The sequence below is a fragment of the Ptychodera flava genome, unplaced genomic scaffold, assembly GCF_041260155.1.
Source record: "Ptychodera flava strain L36383 unplaced genomic scaffold, AS_Pfla_20210202 Scaffold_155__1_contigs__length_80287_pilon, whole genome shotgun sequence".
NCBI classification, from domain to species: Eukaryota; Metazoa; Hemichordata; class Enteropneusta; family Ptychoderidae; genus Ptychodera; species Ptychodera flava.
This window is the reverse complement of record NW_027248337.1, coordinates 59,475-79,310: the sequence shown is the minus strand read 5'-3', so window position 1 is coordinate 79,310 and position 19,836 is coordinate 59,475. Positions and strand designations below refer to the sequence as shown.

At 37.8% G+C, this 19,836-nt stretch overlaps 1 protein-coding gene across 1 annotated transcript in view; it reads right to left on the bottom strand.

The window, feature by feature from the left end:
- Positions 1–6,024: 6,024 nt before the first annotated feature.
- The window catches only part of LOC139126899 (solute carrier family 22 member 15-like), a 32,720-nt gene continuing 18,908 nt past the window's right edge, over positions 6,025–19,836 (bottom strand). Inside the window, exons 4-11 of the mRNA XM_070692823.1 lie at positions 13,156–13,285; positions 11,841–11,932; positions 11,204–11,449; positions 10,878–11,012; positions 10,045–10,130; positions 9,591–9,702; positions 9,391–9,463; positions 6,025–7,439 (exon numbers count right to left, since the gene is read on the bottom strand). Coding sequence (XP_070548924.1) covers positions 7,194–7,439; positions 9,391–9,463; positions 9,591–9,702; positions 10,045–10,130; positions 10,878–11,012; positions 11,204–11,449; positions 11,841–11,932; positions 13,156–13,285 — 1,120 coding nt within the window. The 3' untranslated portion in view covers positions 6,025–7,193. The remainder of the gene's footprint in view (positions 7,440–9,390; positions 9,464–9,590; positions 9,703–10,044; positions 10,131–10,877; positions 11,013–11,203; positions 11,450–11,840; positions 11,933–13,155; positions 13,286–19,836) is intronic.

Here is a 19,836-nt window from a genome sequence, read left to right as displayed (position 1 = left end):
TGACCTCAAATATACATATTTGTCCATAACTCAGTAACCACAAGTGCTACACCCTTCATGTATGGTATGATGGGACACCTTATGACGCCACATATTGTACCTCATTAATTATGCGCATATCTAATTTTGAGCGAGCCAATAGAGCTAGAGGTCTGATTTTTGGTATATAGGGATAACTTAGCAAACAATTTTTTTTGACAAAATGTCACGTGACCTCGGTGACCTTTGACCTCAAATATACATATTTGTCCATAACTCAGTAACCACAAGTGCTACAGCCTTCATGTATGGTATGATGGGACACCTTATGACGCCACATATTGTACCTCATTAATTATGCGCATATCTAATTTTGAGCGAGCCAATAGAGCTAGAGGTCTGATTTTTGGTATATAGGGATAACTTAGCAATACAATTTTTTTGACAAAATGTCACGTGACCTCGGTGACCTTTGACCTCAAATATACATATTTGTCCATAACTCAGTAACCACAAGTGCTACACACTTCATGTATGGTATGATGGGACACCTTAGGACGCCACATATTGTACTTCATTATTATGCGCATATCTAATTTTGAGCGAGCCAATAGAGCTAGAGGTCTGATTTTTGGTATATAGGGATAACTTAGCAATACAATTTTTTTGACAAATTGTCACGTGACCTCGGTGACCTTTGACCTCAAATATACATATTTGTCCATAACTCAGTAACCACAAGTGCTACACCCTTCATGTATGGTATGATGGGACACCTTATGACGCCACATATTGTACCTCATTTATTATGTGCATATCTAATTTTGAGCGAGCCAATAGAGCTAGAGGTCTGATTTTTGGTATATAGGGATAACTTAGCAATACAATTTTTTTGACAAAATGTCACGTGACCTCGGTGACCTTTGACCTCAAATATACATATTGTCTGTAACTCAGTAACCACAAGTGCTACACCCTTCATGTATTTATGATGGGACACCTCATGACGCCACATATTGTACCTCATTAATTATGCACATATCTAATTTTGAGCGAGCCAAAAGAGCGAGAGGTCTGATTTTCGGTATATAGGGATAACTTAGCAGAACAATTTTTTTGACAAAATGTCACGTGACCTCGTGACCTTTGACCTCAAATATATATATTTTTCCATAACTCAGTAAATACAAGTGCTACACCCTTCATATTTGGTATGATTGGACACCTTATGACACCACATACTGTACCTCAATAATTAGCACATATCTCATTCTGAGCAAGCCAATTGAGCTGGATGTCTGATTTTTGGTATACAGGGATAACTATAGGAGAGAAATTTTTTGACCAAATGTCATGTGACCTCGATGACCTTTTACCTAAATATATGTTTATGTCAATAAATAAGTAACCACAAGTGCTATGTCCTTTGTATTTAGTAGGATGGGAGACCTTATGACAACACACGCTTTACCTCATTAATTATGTACACATCTAATTCTGGGCAAGCGAATAGAGCTAGAGATCTGATTTTTTGGCATATAATTAGCTATATAATTTTTTTTTTCAAAATTTCATGTGACCTCGATGACCTTTGACCTTTGATTATACATATATATGCATATCTCAGTAACCACAAGTTCTATACCCTCCAATTTTGATAGGATATTAGACCTTAAGATGTCACATCTTGTACCTCATTTATAATGCGCATATGTATTTCTTGGCTGGCCAATACTGCTAGAGGTCTGATCTTTTTTCCCGATTTAGAACCATAACTTAGACATGCCTCATGTGTTTCAAATTGGGAACAACGACATAGACCTATGTGCCCATAGATCTCAACATATACACTCCAGTGATACTTCTTAATGACCACATTTTCCTGCCCCATCAAGACTAATACTCCTAGTACAAGTGGGGACTATGTCATTGTAAATGACTTGTTGAGTTAATGGTTGTATCACAGTATTCGATATATCTAATTCTGTATTTTTTCCATTTTATATTCTGAATAAATACATTAAACATATTTCACTGTCTCCAGTACATTACATTTAAGTATTTTCACTTCACTTTATCCCTTTCACACATGTTCAAATATCTGACCAGAGAACAAACACTAAATAGTCCAGGATGGGAGCTACAGTGTCATTGACGCTATTTTTACTTTCACAGATGTGTGCATGAGTGTACAGAAACATACACAGAAGCAGACATGACAATATAACATGTCAAGTCTGCAGGTATATTTCTGGTGAAAATCCACAACTTTCCAGACTAGTTTTACACAACACGATGCAAACGACAGGCTGAAGACGTTGAATTTTAGCAGTAAATGTAAAAATTATGGTATTTTTGGTCAATTTTGGATTATACACTATGCTCTTCCCCTAACATGAACAAAATATTGGGTATTAATGAGAAAAATTATTCACAGTTGTACTTTTTTCATGTTTTAGAAAATTATACAGCAGCAGATTTCACGTCGTTTGATAGTTGCATCCGTGCTGGTAAAACCTTCCCGGAAAACTCGACGATTTTCACTGAAATGTGCGTGCGAAAACATACCTGAACATTCCGATGACTGTTTTGTATTTACAGGTGTCTTGATTGCTCTAGTATAGGTATAGTTTCCGCACTTTAAGGAATTTTCATAGCGATCGCGGGCGGCGACCTTGTTGATAGGTCGCCATGCTTCAACTGAATGACCACATCAACCGAATGTAAGCGAGATGTCTTGTCGCAAGAGGGCGGTATGAACAATATCGCTATCAGAGAGTATATTTTGGCAGCTGCTGCAGGGCCGGGCCAGATCTTGATGTCCGAAAGGGCACTTTTGCCAGTCGATTTTAATGATGTTACATTGTTGTTTTATTGATATTTTTTCTTTGTATTATTGTAAATACTTAAAATTTGGAAAGCTTAAGTTTCTGCAGTCATTATCATCAAGAACCAATCCCGTTTTACGGACAAGTGAACCACGAATATGACACATAGTTAATGAGGCCCTGAGGCCGTATGTACATATACAAAGAAAGCTGTTCCTGTGTAGCGTGAACCCGAGCACTAGGCAGTCGAAATAAATAGAATTGAATAAATATATAGAAAATTTGCACCAAAAGAGTGTGATTATCGTTTTCCACCATGTTTTGAAAGAGTGGATAAACATTGCGGAAACATTTCAAATGCATAGTGGAAGAAATCTGTGTTAATGTTAAATTTTGAAGTTTTTTCGTTCATATTTTTATTGTAAACTCAACAAATGTACTTTCTGGGAATATTGTGTTGAAATAAATAAAACTACTGCCTAACTCAGGGATTTCGCTTGTTTTTTTGTTTCTGAATAAAATTTATTCTCGCCGTTGATTAAAAGTTTGTGGATAATTTTTTTGCGTCGAACTCCTTTTCACATAAGTGCGAGTCGTGACAAAAGGTAATGAAAGACAGAATGTTGCTCCCACTTTACTTTTTCTATTCTGTTTTTACTTGTGCCGGTATAAAATCCGAAAATAAAGTAATGATTAAATAATGTTCCTTGTAACTTGAGATCCAAACCAAACCTTCGGAATAGTAGGTAGTTTAGTGCAAATTTGCCTACCTGGTGCCGGGACCTGGTGGTGTGCAAAGTACCAATAATAAAACCCCAGGTACGTTTCGGACAAATCACAATACTAAAATGTCTTTTATCCTCTTTCATCAGTAGTGATGTCACTACTTGCCATGACAAAACTATCCGAAATTAAGCAGGACAACATGTAGTCACATATAGTTAACTGTTCTAAATTATATGATCTATGCGTTATCCACATGTTCACAGGGCCCTAGGGTACACCTTCCTTTAGCACCTCACCGGATGGACTAGCTGTGATATCGCAGCGGTACTTGTGGCGTATATCGAACGCGCTCGGGTCATTGGGGTCATCGCCACTGTGGCGATGACCCCAATGACCCGAGCGCGTTCGATATACGCCACAAGTACCGCTGCGATATCACAGCTACGGCTGGACGAGTAGTCTTCAGGGAGGGGCCATAAGAAGCTTCGCGCGAGATTGCCAGAGTGCTGCCAAATACTACTGTGATGTGATATTGGGCCAACATTTTTTCACATCATCAAATAATAAACAATGCTTAGTTTCCGGTTTGCCAGTAATATAAAGTTTTATATCGCGTAGTTTCCCGGATCGGGTTAAGTCATGATAGAGAGGTTTAGTTTCACGTAATTACGTGTACGTCTGACGGCGTGCAGTGGCGTACGAGTATCCGTGCTAACGTGTGAATAGAGAGGTTTAGTTGTGCGTTCCCGATTATTTTGCTGCATATTGTTCTCAGAATGCATATTGTTCTCAGAAACATGCGAATTTTTTAAGACAAAATTTGAATTTGAAAGTTACTTGCTAGATATAAGATCTTTTACCTATAGGAGGTGGCTGACAAAACTAAGAATTTCGGATCACAACCTACAAATAGAACTGGGAGAAGGTCAACTCCTAAAGTTCCTGCAATGAAAGATTCTGCAAGTTTTGTAAGTCTTTAGTTGAGGATGAATTTCACTTTGTTATAGAATGTCCAAAATACAGAACGTATCGAGATGGTCTATTTTCATCCACAAGTTTGTATAATCCAGGCTTTCTTGATTTGAATGACAGAGAAAGTTCATATATATCTTTACTCACAAAGATAAACTACTTCTTGCCAAATTTATTTCTTGTACTTTAGTTCCTCCCCCCAGCAGCAGCTTCATCCAGTGTTTGCTGAGTTTTGTAATTTTTGCCTTACCGCACTCCTTGAGTGTGTTGTTGAGCAATAAAGTATTGTATTGTATTGTATTGTATTGTATTTCATAATTTTTAAGAAACATGAATTTCGATACGTGAGGACCACTCTTATAGTAGCTTGTTGTACCCTCGAACTACCTTCAATTAACCGATTTTCTTTGATACAGTTATTTATGTGGTTTAGAGAATTCTTTTTGGAGGCGTTAGACATAGAGTGGAATGCGACTACAACATTTCGTTCATGTAAGGAAATTATGGCAAGTACTCCTTGTACAGTTGCAAACTCTACGTAATATTCTGATATCAAAGATGTTTGCTAATTTACAATGATATCTTTTCAGTTTACTTGTCTAAATTCGTGGAAATCATTGAGAAAATCCAAAAATACTACACGTAATTATGACTACGTGTAGAAGTGTTGTTTGCCGTTCGAACGTCTTTTCACACGTACGCGGGGTATGGTTATCACGTGACAAAGACGCTACGCGCGCATACTGATCGAACGTAATTACGTGTAACTAAACCTCTCTAATATCGGAGATACGGCGCCCCCAACGTCGATAGGTGACCCAAATCTCCTGCCCCTCTGCACTGCACGCAAACATCGAACTACAGTCACACTACTTAGTCATTCTGGTATCTTTTAAAACGACACTCTTCGAATAACTAGGCGCATAAAAAGTCAGCAGAGACTAACAATACAATAGCAGAGAAAAATGTTTTAATTTGGAAATACAAATCATTAGGGCGTCATTTTCAGGCGGTGAGAGAGTAAACATGCAGGCTATGCAGATTTAGACAGAGTTTCTTGACAAAAGTATGAATTAATTGTAAAGTATATTTACACAAGCAACAGAACAAAAATTCCTTTACAAAACAGACTGAGTTGAAACATCTGGCAGATATTGAATTATTTTATTACTTAAAGGAAGGCAAGTTACAGAAAGTATCTAGACATGAAATCATAGTCTTTAGTTCATTTATGTCTTTCATTCGCATTTTGTGAAAATATTAAGGATCGTTTATGAAAAATACTTTACAGAAAGGATTTTTTTTTTGGAAAGCAGAAAGTCAAGGATGAGGGACAGTTATATAACAGAAAATCTCCAATGTTATGATCACGATGAATTTTTGGTGAATACTGATAAAAAGTAAATTGAAGATGTGAGGGCCCCTGAAAACAGAGATACTGTTAACATAGTTTTTGTGGACCAAAGGTTCTATAACATAACAAGCCAGGTCAAAAATACATATGGTTTGACTCAATACCACTTTTTCCTGACTTAGTAAATTTGGTAGTAATACTGCAGACTGTCTGGCAGGAAAACGGTTTAAAAGATATAAAGCTCACGTTAACTTGAATCACATACAAATGATCTGTACTTAATATTTTGTTGGAACTTTGCCATTTCTTAGTTCATATATTTTGCAAAAATACACATTTGAGGCTCCATGGTCTCAAAACTTCATATTTTGCTTTTAAGACCCTGTATTTTTGGGAAAAGAATGATTTTCAAGGTTATATTTTCCCAACTCTTCAGAACACACAAAAGATTGTCATTCCTAACGTACATTCCTCGTTACAGGGACTCATCTTTGGCGTGCGATAATGCAGACCCTGAGATTAGTTTGAAAGTCGGTGCATTTTTATGAATCAAATTGCTGAAAATACAATATTTTAATAAAAGCCTTGTTTCCTGGATGCCAGAGGTAGATTGTTTTGTGTTCCATTGTAATCCAAATGAATTCATCTCTGAATACAGGGCTTTCTTTTCATATCTGTTTCATTGGAAGTCAAATCGACGCCTTTGGAAAGTCAGTGTGGTAACATGGTGCAATTTGCTTTCAACATTTTATGACAAGAAAAAAGATGCCAGTAGTTGTACTGATAAAGTTGGGGAAAACATGATATGTTACCTGTCATGTTAATGAAATACTGTTGGGACAAAAAAATGTGTACACTATAATATTCCGCTTCAGAGTTCTCCACAAGAAGATTTCAAGGGATGGGCCACTCCCAGTTTTGCTAGCAGTCTATTCATATCTTAATAACCATAGAAATTGATACATTTTCACAAGAAAAGAATATTCAAATTATGCATTGTTATGTAAAGTGGCCGCTCCTCTGTTTATCCAAGCTGAACCCTGTCTACGTGTACACTGCAGTGTATAAACACTTGCTTTTCTTTTGACAACAGAAAAGACAAACCAGAAAACAAACAAAATAAGAACAAAACACCAACAGAATTACCTTGCCATAATTGCAAAGGGTTAATTATTTAAAGAGATTAAGTTGGTGTCTGGTTTTTTCTCTTGTATGCAATCATATTTTTCACCTTATAAAAAACTTATTCAATTACATCAATTATCTATACCCTGTCTTGCAGATATTAACAAGAATATTTTGACATTTCATTCACTTCTTTTCAGATAACCTTCCTAATCATCATTTTCTGAAAATGCTGTGTCGTCATGGTTACTCAGTTTGTCTATTTTCCTCTCAACATCCTGGACTCGCTGCTCGTCCATCACCATGGCTTCCTTGTTGTTGACCTTTGAACTGCTCTGTGACAGATCAGCTATGGTCTCTGGCAAGGGTTTGTTAAGGCTTTCCGGTAGAAGGTAGTCAAACATTCCAGCTGTGAATCCAGTGCCACCAAATATGAAGAAAGCTAAACTCTCACCCTTGAGTCATAAGATATAAATGTACAATGTTAAAGATGTATATGAATATAAAGGTGTAAAAAGTTGTCTTTTAGCATGGGATTGCATGGACCATCGCAACAAACCCACATGTTTCATTGTGGATTTGTCTGGTCGAAGATACTTGAAAAACCTGTCCTTGAAATCTATCACATATAATGCACAACGTTAAACATGTGCATGAACTATGAGGGCTTTGCTAGGTCAAGACGCTCATAAAATACCCTGCCAATATACTTACTTCTATGCTTAATAAAATGAATCCCATGTACCCACAGGTATACAAGCGGTGAAAAACTGCTGATTTTACCAATTTATAGATGTCTAGATACACAAATCTAAGGTTAAATGAGCACACACATGTATACCACACACTGTATTGGGGATATCAAGTGAGCTTGACTGCATCTAACATGATGACCTTTGAACCCAATGCATGCATTCTTCTGGCAATTTGGTAACAACTACAAGAATGTCTGTAGTAAAGGAAATAGCTTTGATTTAGAAATTTTATCAAAATGTTGATCCACTATACATGGAGTCTATGACAAAATGTGAATAATTATTTCCCCATATAAAACTTGCAATATTTGTGCATATATGGACCCTGAATAATTGACATAATTGTACTTGATTAGAGATGGGTGGTTTCAAGCGCATATGTGTTCAAGAAATTTGATTTTGGAATTTCGCCGAAAATGTTGATTCACTATACCTTGTAGCCTATCAGGAAACTATGAATATTTTTTTTACAAAACAAAGATAAATAAATTTATGTACGTATAGACGTTTGATAATTGATATTAATGTATGTGTTAGACTAGGTTGTTACAAGTGCATGTGTGTGCAAGAAATTTGATTTTGAAATTTCACCGAAATATTGATTGACTATACATTGCAGTCTATGCAGAAATTTATGAATAATTTTTTAATCTTTATATTTATTGATGTTTGATTATTGATATAAATGTACTTGATGAAAATAGGGTGTTTGAAAGAGCAGATGTGAATAACAAATATGATGTTGGAATTTCACCAAAGTGACTATTTGTAGAGGTTAAAAAGTATTCCATGAAAGTTCAAAGGTCAATTGAGAAATTATATGTCAGTTAAGATATTCCTGATACTGACTATGACACTAAGGGAGAGTCACTGTTTCGAACACTTTTGAAGGGTCAAGGTTCTGTATTGAAGGACGGTGGTCATACATTTTTCCAGCTGGAGTCAATTTCACAAGGATCTGGACACATAGATTATCCTCCCAAACTGTTATTTAAAAGTTGTTTGACCTGAAGCTTCAAGTTGTTATTGGTGACACTACGCGCTATTCTAAATTGTTTGTATTCTGTCAATATCCGCAAAAATTAAAAATTTACATACGGTGACGTGAACGTGGAACAATGACCTAGACCCAATGTATTGTCAATGGGAATATGTTATCAAGAAGGTTAAGTTGAAACTTTTAGTCGTTATAGAGGAGAGTTTTGAACAATAACAGTGAAAAACAGAGAAGTTGGGTAAGTAAAAATCATGACAACCTAAATCTTTTACCGAAAGTTGGCTGCTCGGATCATCAATAAATAATACCCTAAAACTTGCCCTCCAAAAACTGAAATGGCAGGAAATGAAAGTGCCAGAAGGTATATAAAGAAAATTTTATATGCAATAAGTTTTCATGTCGCCACTATGCGACGTCAATTTTTTTAAATACCCCCCTGGCATGTTGCAAATTTTTCAAGCTCCCCTCCCCCCAGAACTCTCCCCTACCCACTCCAGAGGTATTTGCAATTGCAGCCTAAGAGAGATGTCTATTCTGTAGAAGGCCTTTAACATGTAAAATGCCACAGGACCACAGCAAGGTGACCATTATAAAGAGGTGACGACTAAGACAGGTTTGACTGTAGTTAAATGGTTTGGTTGTACATGTACTTACCAATGGTACAACTGCTGGTGCAAGTATTCCACCAATACGAGCTGCCATGGCACAGACTCCAATACCAGTGTTCCTGAATAAAATAATATTCAAAATTATTCTTTCCACAAACAAAATTGTACAGGGATAGCACAGATGAACTGAAAATTCTATACAGCAACAATTAGAACATATTCTTTCTGAAAAGCTAGATTTCTTACCTCAGTACAGTTGGCAAGAGTTCTGCAGTGTAAATGTAAATGATGTTAAAAGCCGCGGCAATGCCCATCTTACCAAGCAATGCCAAGGAAGTTTTAATGGAATCAATGTGACCTGTGAATGAGAACATTAAATGTCAACAACTGGATGAAAAACAATTGTGAGATGGCAAGCATAAAAGTTTATTGTTTCCAATAAAAAGTTATCAATAAAGTCTACAAACAGAATATTTTGAGTGTCCAGAAATAGCTACATGTACATTATTAGTCACTGTTCACATAATGTATGCATATTGCTATAAAAGACATGTGTTTCAATTGTCTTTTTTACATGTAACACTGTATTTACTCATTATTGTTCACTAAATCTCATAAAAATTTTTAGGACTACATCATTTAAAACCTCATCTAATTCTAATCAGGGCCTCCAAAACTGATGTAAAATAGAAATACGTACTTGTGTTTGATGGAATAATGATTAATGACAGACATGCAATGCCTCCCACCATCATGGACCAAAATAAAGTTTTCTGTCTTCCAGATCTGAAGGACAATAAACAGAGTCACTGTCATCATGTGCGAAAATTGACAAATATAACATTCATCATATTAGGAGGAAATCATGCAAAGACTTCATATAGAGACCACTTCCCCCTCCTTGTTTAACTAAAATAAACTACATATGGGCATTTGATTAAGCTAGAACGCACCTCGGGTAAGCTAGCTGGACTCTCAAATTCCCACAATTCTTTCTGATCTACCACTTGTGGCGGCTCATTTTAAAGCTCTCAGAGAAAGAAAACCTTTCACTGTCTTAGTTTATCGAAAATCCAAAATTTAATTTTTCCCCCATAGAGTTAACACAGGAATGGTGGCTATTTTGAATTTCAAAAATCGCAAAATGTTTGGCGATTTGTTTCGCAAGTTCCAAAGTTTGCACGGTGACCCCCGAAAGTTTAAAGTTTAAGCAAAAGTTTAAGTCTTTCATTTCGAGACGCTATACTACCTTAACACCAGCCTTACAACTATAAACTCTAATTCTAAACCCCTTCAAAGTTTGAGGTGTTTCCTCAATGGAAGGCCCCCAATGTTATTTTTATGATTTCAGGTTGGCCAACCCAATAAAGAACTCTTGCTGAAAGCATTTAAGGACATACATTTGGATTTGATGTGTTTCCTGGATGGAAGTTCCCCAACCTACATTGATTTCACGTTTGGCTAAGCAAAGAAAGAAGTCTTGCTGAAAGCATATAAGGATATGTATTTGAAAGGAAATTGATTGCTACTTACCTGTTAATAAACATCATGCATACAAGATATGCAGGTAATTCCACAATACCAGAGAGTATAAAATTCAGATATCTATCTCCTCCAAGACTACTGGCATTCATAGTTAATCCATAGTACACCATACTACATGTAAACCTATCAAAAGATACAAACACAGCTGTTTGAATGTGACTTGAACTAGTATACCTTGCTATATGTCTGCATTGATATATATTTAGTTTTCCATCTTAGAAGACAAACATCCACCGGTACAGAAATTTACTGCACAATAACATTCCATAAGTTAGTTACAGACAAAGGTCTACAATAAAATCCAATGTACATACCATGTATAAGTTAAAATCAACATCCTCTTCCGTAATTCCCAATGCCGGAATAAGTCCAGGAAGCAATAAGTTTTTCCAGCCATGGGAGAAGATTTCGAAGAGTTTGAAGACTTATCTGAAGACTCTAACTGCAGCATGTCTTTTGTGACTCTCATACCATTTTTATTTGCAATATAGTGCAGGATATCCTCAGCTTCATGAACTCTGCCACGGGTTATCAACCACCTAGGGGATTCTGGGATTATCCTAGGGTTGAAGGGTCAAGGGTTAAAGGTCAATGAGTAGTCAAGCCCAACATTTGTAAATGCTCTATATGCCAGCAACGACATGTGACAGCCACAATAATTATTATCACAAAATCAATATATTTCAACACCATTATTCATCTACTAGTACTATTGAGAAAAGTACAATTTTCCATGCGTTCAATAACATATACCGTTTCCAGGCGTCCTTACCTGACCCTTTACGCAGAGCATTCTGCAGCTGCGTCTGCACGTTCACTGCTAAACGGTTACAAGAGCTCCGTTGGTGCTGGTATTTTATCAAGACACTGTAACTGAAACATGCAACACAAACCAGAGAAATTTGTCTAAAGTTACAGGGTAATGGGTCTTTATAAAAGCATTTGACTCACCAATAGGCCATTGTAAATAATATCCCGGGCAGTGACGTGACAGCAATGAGGTACCTCCAATCCTGTAAAAGGTATGCAATACCACCATATATCTGAAATGTAAAGGAAATACAATGTCATCAAGAATGACTTTCTGGATTTGGTTATTCTTACACTACATACCTCATTAGTCCTCTTGGCCCTGCATACATTATTTACATGTATCATACAAGTACACCAAGGCAGAACGCGTCTCGGGCACAGCTATTTGGGCCCTCAAATTTTTACCATTGTTTTCTGATTTACCATTTGTGGGGGCTCATTTTAAAGCTCTTGAAGTAAGAAATTTTCATCATCTTAGTTTTTTGAAAATCAAAAATTTTATTTTTCCCCATAGAGTTAACTAAGGAGCGGCGACCATTTTGAATTTCAAATATCGGTAATTGTTAGCTGATTTGCTTCTCTAGTACAAAATGCCCGATATAATTGTTGATTTGTTAAGGGAATGGTTGAAAATTCCATTGAGGAAGTTTGAGCAAAAGTTTAAGTCATTCACCACACCATTCACTGTTCACTGTTCTGTTCAACTAGTGAAATGGAAAATTCACTGACTGGAGTGAATTATTTGGCAATCAGAAAACTTGGCCAACAATAGCCGTACCTATAAGCCCCTCTCTATAGACTGCTAGCCCTGCCAGCAGATAAACAGCTATGCAACAGCTGTAGCTACGCCCCTCTCTGAAGGTAACAGACCAAGCAGATAGATCATAATATCCCTGGCACACAGTAGACAGCTGTACATAGCAATAGCTCAGCCCCCTCCCCATTGACAGCTAGACTAGACACAGCAGATATGCAGCTATTCTAGTGTGACGCATAAAAGCCTATACAGCTTTTTTCTGTGACATACAAAGTCTCTGCAATATTTCTATAATGCTTTGCAAGTCTCTTCCACTTTTCTATAATGCTTTGCATAATTTGCTATTCCAGGAATGCTTTGTGCCTATCACATGCACAGTATTTCTTTATTGTATTGCTTGACTGTGGTTTGCTATCTATGAAGTTGGTACAATGACATAAAAATATTCAAATGCTTTAAAAAGCATGTTTATTTGCCACGGAATGCGAATTAAAAAATCTTTAATAACAGCCCACTTGGGTCGTCATCATTTTTGCTAAGTGTTTCATGCAGAATTTTTGTGCCATCAGTAAGTTTTACAGGCCAGGCAATGGCTCGAAATGCGCAATTTGCACAACCGTGCAGTCAAGAGAAAACCCTGTACCAACAATTCAGGGTCCCATCCCTATTGTGATATTTACAAAAGTATATACTTACCACAATGCCAATTGCAAAATATGCTTGGACTAGGGTACCAGCCAAGGCTCGATATGCTGGACCAACAGTTTCTGTGGCTAAAATAAAACCGGTCAAACCAGCACCACCATTACACATGGCTGTTAAAAACCTGGTGAAAAAGGAATGAACAGAGAAATATTTGACGGATTGCCGAGGTGAAACTTTGCCATCTATAATCTATAATCTATGGTCACCAAAGAACGACGATGAGTTGCTCTAATATTCAAGTTGTTCCTGTGTTCTGTGAAATTACAAAGGAATGTTTTGTACTGTAAAATCAATCATTTTGACACAGATTTCATTTCACTGTTTAGATGTTTAGGACATTTCCACTGGGATTTAAATTCACTTTATTTATCAGTACGACAATGGAATATTGTCTGTGCTCTCTCTGGCCTTTCAAAATTGGTTAGTAAATTTACGAATTCGGTTCAAAAAATATTAGTAAGCACAAATTATGTAATGCCGAGCTTGCCAATTTTCAAGAAGCACTTCTGTTTCCCGATGAATGATTTAAGGGGATAGAAATGATGATTTCATGAGAGACAAAGGCAAACAAAAAATTCCTTTTTAGCTTTTTTTGACAATTAACATTTATATTTTGATACGCATTTTCAAAAGATCCATCGCATAACACAGTAAAGCATGGGTCATAAATGCTTGTAACATTGAACTTTCTTCCTTGTCTCAATGAAGTGCGTCATTTTGGTCAACCGGCGGCCCATGAATGTTATTCAATTAATCGATCTTTAAGCTTATTATTATTTAATTTCTCAGTGGTTGGTGATTATATACCGGCATATTAATATATGAAGTGGTCATTAATATTATCAGTGTTTGCACAAGTTTTAGATGCTAGAAAATCTGCCCCGTTTTTCATAATTGGAAAGCTCTGTTACTTTGAAAGTATGGGTACTAGGTGGTGCCTCTGTAAGTAGTAAAGTAAACGTGGACAACTGGGATTAAGTAAGAATTTTACACCCATTTTATTCATTTATCTACATGAAGCGAAGGAAAAATTAACCATCCATGTAACTAAAGTATAACCCTGACCTATATACGAACTCACGCACGCGCAACAGTGCATTGTCCTGAACTAAGCAGGGAATTTCCCTGCTGAGCATGTTTATACACGTTCCGAAGGTGTACGGGAAATTCCGTGTGAGTCATCACCATCAAACTAGCCTATATAAAGGACCCCCGTTGTCAGTCCGGCCGGTCGCGGAGTCTAGCTGATGTTGAACACGAGAGTTCCTATCGGGGCGAACTTGTTCACCTGATAGATAAAATTTTAGTAATTTCCTCTGAACTTAAAATATGTCGGAAGACCATTACTTCAAATAATATGAGACGTTTCAGATGAATGGTACTGATATCTAAAGTGTTCACTCTTTTATCTCTACGTACAAATGTAGTTCCTAAGTCGTTCTCTATTCTATTCCCACCAACAAAACATTCAATACTCATTTCCCCTCCCCGATCTTTATCAATACTTATGATAATATCACAAGTTGTTCTGTTATCTGTTTTCATAGCATAATATCCAACCAAATCGTCAAATTCATCTCCAGTAGCTAACTTTACACATCTAATGAGAACTGTACCATGTTGAAGTATTTTCATATTATCAGTCATCTGTTGATTTACTGTCTGTAAAGTGAGAACAGCTGCCTCGTCCACCGACACTTTTAAGCCCAGTTTCTTTAAAGTTGTGTCCCAAAATAATCTAACTGGAACTCCGCTAGCTGTATACGAGCAATAATTCTCCCCCTCGTTTATCCACCTTCTTAGTGTATTATCTGCCTTCATTATTGTATTAAGAGGACTAATTTTAAGGTGAATCGGTATACCAAGAAGTGCAATGTATGGATTTGTAGGAGTAAGCCAACTACGAAAATCTAACAATTTATATTGTTTACATTGCTATCAAAATAAATCACATTCGGAGTTCCTGGTGGTTCAGCAACACCTCCTGCAATTTCACTATCCAATATATCTAAGATGTTACGCGGCACATTATAAGGCATGAATTTCTGACTATCCCCATCCCATGTCAGAGCAAAAGGAGTAGGATCATTCGAAGCCTTTGTGGCGTCAATTACAGTTTCATCAATGTCTTTAAGTTCGGAAAATTCTACAGCATGCTCGTGGGATTGCACCGCGGCATTGGCTAAAACGAAATATTTTCGCCGGTCTTTATAACGAAGGACGTAATCCTTATTATGATTAGCAGCCATCTTAGTATTATTGTTAACTTTAACATCACTCAGATCTTCAAGCTCAAGATTTTGCATACGAATTGTACCTAGACCGAAGCCACTTGGATCAGACATACTCCGTAGGGACCTATATACAGTGAAAATTAAAATAATACCTTGTAATATACACAGTCATGGCTTCAGCTATAGGAATGACAGTTCTCGGTGCTGTATTAAATGCAACGGCATTCACAGGAGGAAATATTATCGGACAAAAGCTTTCTGGGAATGGTGACGCTCTTATTGAAGAAAAGGTCCGACATGATAAAGCATTAGAAAAATTTGAACATGATCGCAACGTCTGGTCAGAAAAAAGATTACTACAGGCTGACTGGGAAAGAGAAAATCAGGCAAAGGACGTGCATGCTGCGGCAGAATTAAGAGATACAGATGCAGAAATCCTGGAAGAAGCAGAAGCGGTGCAAAGCCGTTCCGAAGGAGCAGTTCAATTCTCAGATTATTATCAGCCCAGTCCTGAGCAAAAGAAATATGAGATGATCTATATTGCTGGAGGATTGGTCGTGGGATGGTTTATCTTCCGATAGGGTTACACCGCCCCGCTTCGGGACTACAATAATTCAATACAAAAGCTAATTGGCCAGTTATTGAAATCGATCATGTTCCCATCCTGATCTGTTTATCCAGATACGCATTGAATTCATGTAATCTCCCCCTTTTCTCAATGGCATAGAAATTGCTCCGTTTTTTAAAATCGTAAGTAACCTTTTCACTTATTTCTCTCGTATCCCGGATGGGAAGTATTTGTAAACAGTTCGATACTTTCCCCTGTATGTATCCTCCGGAGGCACCCGAACCAAATGAAACATAATTCCAGTAACATCGACTACATCTGAATGAACTATATATTTAGTGACTGTTAAGAAATCCACTTTCTTCGGACTCATAGTACTTTTTATAACTGGGTTGTCCTCAGGTTTATCTGAAAAACCAACTACGTTGGCAAAGCTACCTGTAGCATTGAAATAAACTTTAACATCTTTAGCCAAAGTTAGAAGAACGTGGTTTGTCGGCAGATGTTTTTTCAAAATTAATTTTTTGCTTCAACCCGATTGCTTTGTTTAACGTATCGATATTGTAGTTACCTGGACGTATTGATTTAGTCTTCTTCGGTTGGTCACCTTCTTGATATTTTATTACATTATTTGTCGATGTTATGTTATGCCATGAATTATATAGTCCGCACTCTAGCAGTCTTATCTTCGTAAACTGCGTCGTGTCAATGCAAGGGTAAAAATTAACAGTAACAGGTTCACCTGTTTTGCTTTCAATCCAAATGATCATCGTTGTACGTTGTATGTATATATTACTAAGTATAAATGTTCGATGAATATTATTATTACGAAGTATAAGGTTCTGCAGGAATAATATTTTTCTGTTCAAGGAGATCTTTGGTCGCAACCGCGGCAGCAGTCGCACCGCCTAATTTTGCCAAGCGAGTTAAATTTGGTCGACTTGGATCGCCAACCTCTATTTTCAGAAATTTGCTGGAGATCATAAGATATCCCATCGCAAGTCCTGCGATTACAATACCATCGTACATTGTGTTTACAACTGTTTTAATATCCATGATTGCTGACTAGTATATAAAATAAAAAATAAAATAAAAATATGGGGAGTTAATCCATCTCATACAATGTAGAGGAGCTGGGTTCCCCTCTCCCTCCCCCTCTCCCTCCCCCTCCCCCTCCCCCTCCCCTGTCGGAACTGTTCCGGAGGGAGCTGCTACGTGCTCTGTTTTTTTTCGCTTTCTGGGAGGATCTTTCCGAGGGGACAGGGGGTATGTCGAGCACGCCCCCAATATAGTCCTAATGCAGTCAATGAAACTCCCACAATTCCTAAAACAAGATAACATTTATTATACCAGCGTGAGCTATCGCGTGATTTATTATCACACTGTTCTTTCATTGTAGGCGGTAGGCTTATACAGTTTGTCGCTACCGCATCGCTATCATGAATCATTGCTTTTAGTTTCTTCTCCTTGTTTTTCCTGTTCCATTCCGCTAATTTCTTGCCCGCAGCAACTCTCCCTGGATGCTTCGGCGGTAACGTCACTTTCTCTATGTTGCGCTGTGGCGTAGGGAAGGTCGTCCCTGACGGAGTCGTTTGCGGTGTGGGCTCCGTCGGCGGGGCTTCTGACGGAGTCCCTGGCGGAGCCGTTTGCTGAGTCGGCGAAGTTGAATCCATTTATTTCAGGTACTATATTAAGCCCGATTTTTTTAAAATTTAAATGTTTACCCGTAATTAAACCGGTGGAAATTAGAGCAATCAGGGGCCCCCACGTGTACGCTATCCGTCCTGATAATCGTTTTATTTCACTGTTTAGAATAAAATCCTTTTTAAGATCAGTGGCATAGTTATCTCGATCATCGATTGGAACTACCTGACTTATTGCACGGGCTCCTAGATCTATGAAACTTTGAGTGATGGTATCACTTATAAGAGAACTGTATTTCGCTTCATAGACTTTAAAGGCTCGTGTTATGAATTTATCGTTCCACGTTTCCACTTCTCTAACTGTAAACTCCTTACCAAAAAATAACTTACTTTGACCACTTGCGATGACACAGAGTATTTTTTCACGTTTTGTCTCTATTATGGATTGATTATTGTCCGAAGGCGCCGAAGCCCCTTCCGTTCCGATAGGGGAACCGTTCCGGTAGGGCGCTGCCATATTTGCCGCTGCCGATGACTTTATTAAATTCTCCATTGTTTGCAGTATGTTATCTATTCTTAGTAAAAATAAAAAATTCGTTTAAACCTGAATCCGAAATAAAGTATTAACATAGTCTGGAATGTTAGTACCCCTAACAGAACCGTACCGACAGGGATTCCGACAGGGATTCCGGGAAAATTCTCCTCCATTTAAATCTATATGTATATAGAAACACGAATAATGAGTACAGACTTATTCCCAGTTGCTTTTCAATTGAATAAGACGAGCGTACCGACAGTACAGCATGCTGATACCCCCCCTTCCAAACCGAATGGAGGAATAAAACCTATTCTCATGGACTTAGAAATATATGTAACGCCGACAGATAAATTTACTTTTCATCCACGGGATATATTTAAAGATAACGTAATCACTCATAGAACAGCAAAAGAAAGTAATGTCTGGCTGAGCGGTCCAAACATGAAATACTGGGACCAGCAATTAAATTTCGCCGTATGGTGTAGCACTACTGGTTGTGGTATATCATTCGCCCATCTCTTCGATAAGAAATTTCCTCCGCAAATACGATCATTCTGCCGTTTCCATGTATACTTTACAATACGTCGTATCCTTCACGAAATGCAGGTTGCACTTCCAGACGACCCCCTCCCCACCTTCAAAGCGGGCGACAATCCATACAATCTCGTCCAATATGAACTTCTATGTACAGAATTTGGAAATATAAGTCCAACGAAGTCCGACTTTCGTTATCGAAAAGGTCAAAATAAGGGTCTTGGTTATGGATATGAATATTACACTAATCGTGGGCCCGTTAGACAGCCAAAAGCGATATACAACGGTCGGGACTTTTTCCTCTCCTCCGACGGAGGCGTTTTCTATACACATACAATTTTTGGAAAGAAAAAACATGTACTGCCCGACAAAGACAGACCACACTACTATTTCTTCCGAAATGATGGATCGGAGGGACAATACAATAGTTTCATTCCTCTGACAGGAGACTCGGGACTAACAAAGGCCGGTCTCGCTCGCCTCAATGAAAGCCTTGAAGCCTACGTTTATTGCATACTTGGCGCACAAGCAAATATTCGTAGTACCATAGTGGGTGATACTGGCAGTGCACAGCAAGTCCGAAAAGAATTCGGCGTTCTCCTCGAAGATGAAATTCGCAATACCGACAAAGTAATTAGTTATAGGCGATATCAAGACACAATAATGAATACTGGTGTCAAACTTGATATGGCAGTCTCACCAAATTTACTTCTCTTACCGTCTGAGATGGTCATCCTTTCGGGCCCGGCGATCTCAGGTTATAATAATGAATTGCAATACGCAACAGAATCTATGGTCTTCGGGGTGAACGGTGATATAAACACGGAAGTTCGAGAAAGTGCTGTACACGAGATGGAGGGGGAGGCGGATCCTGTGAAGTGGCAGGACGAGCCCGGAGGATCACCACCATCTCACAATGACACGACTCGGATTCGGTCCCCTCCCCTCCCCTCCCCGGAACGGGCAGCATCTACGACCAGCGTAGACCCTATTCACGAATATGGTAAAATTGGTTTGTTATCTTTAGCAATATTCATTACTATTGTAGGTACTGGAATAAAGTCACTAACTATATAGATCCAGAGGAAATGTCAATATACGTAACCCCACCATTCAACATGATTATAACTGGACCGACATATTCTGGCAAAACAG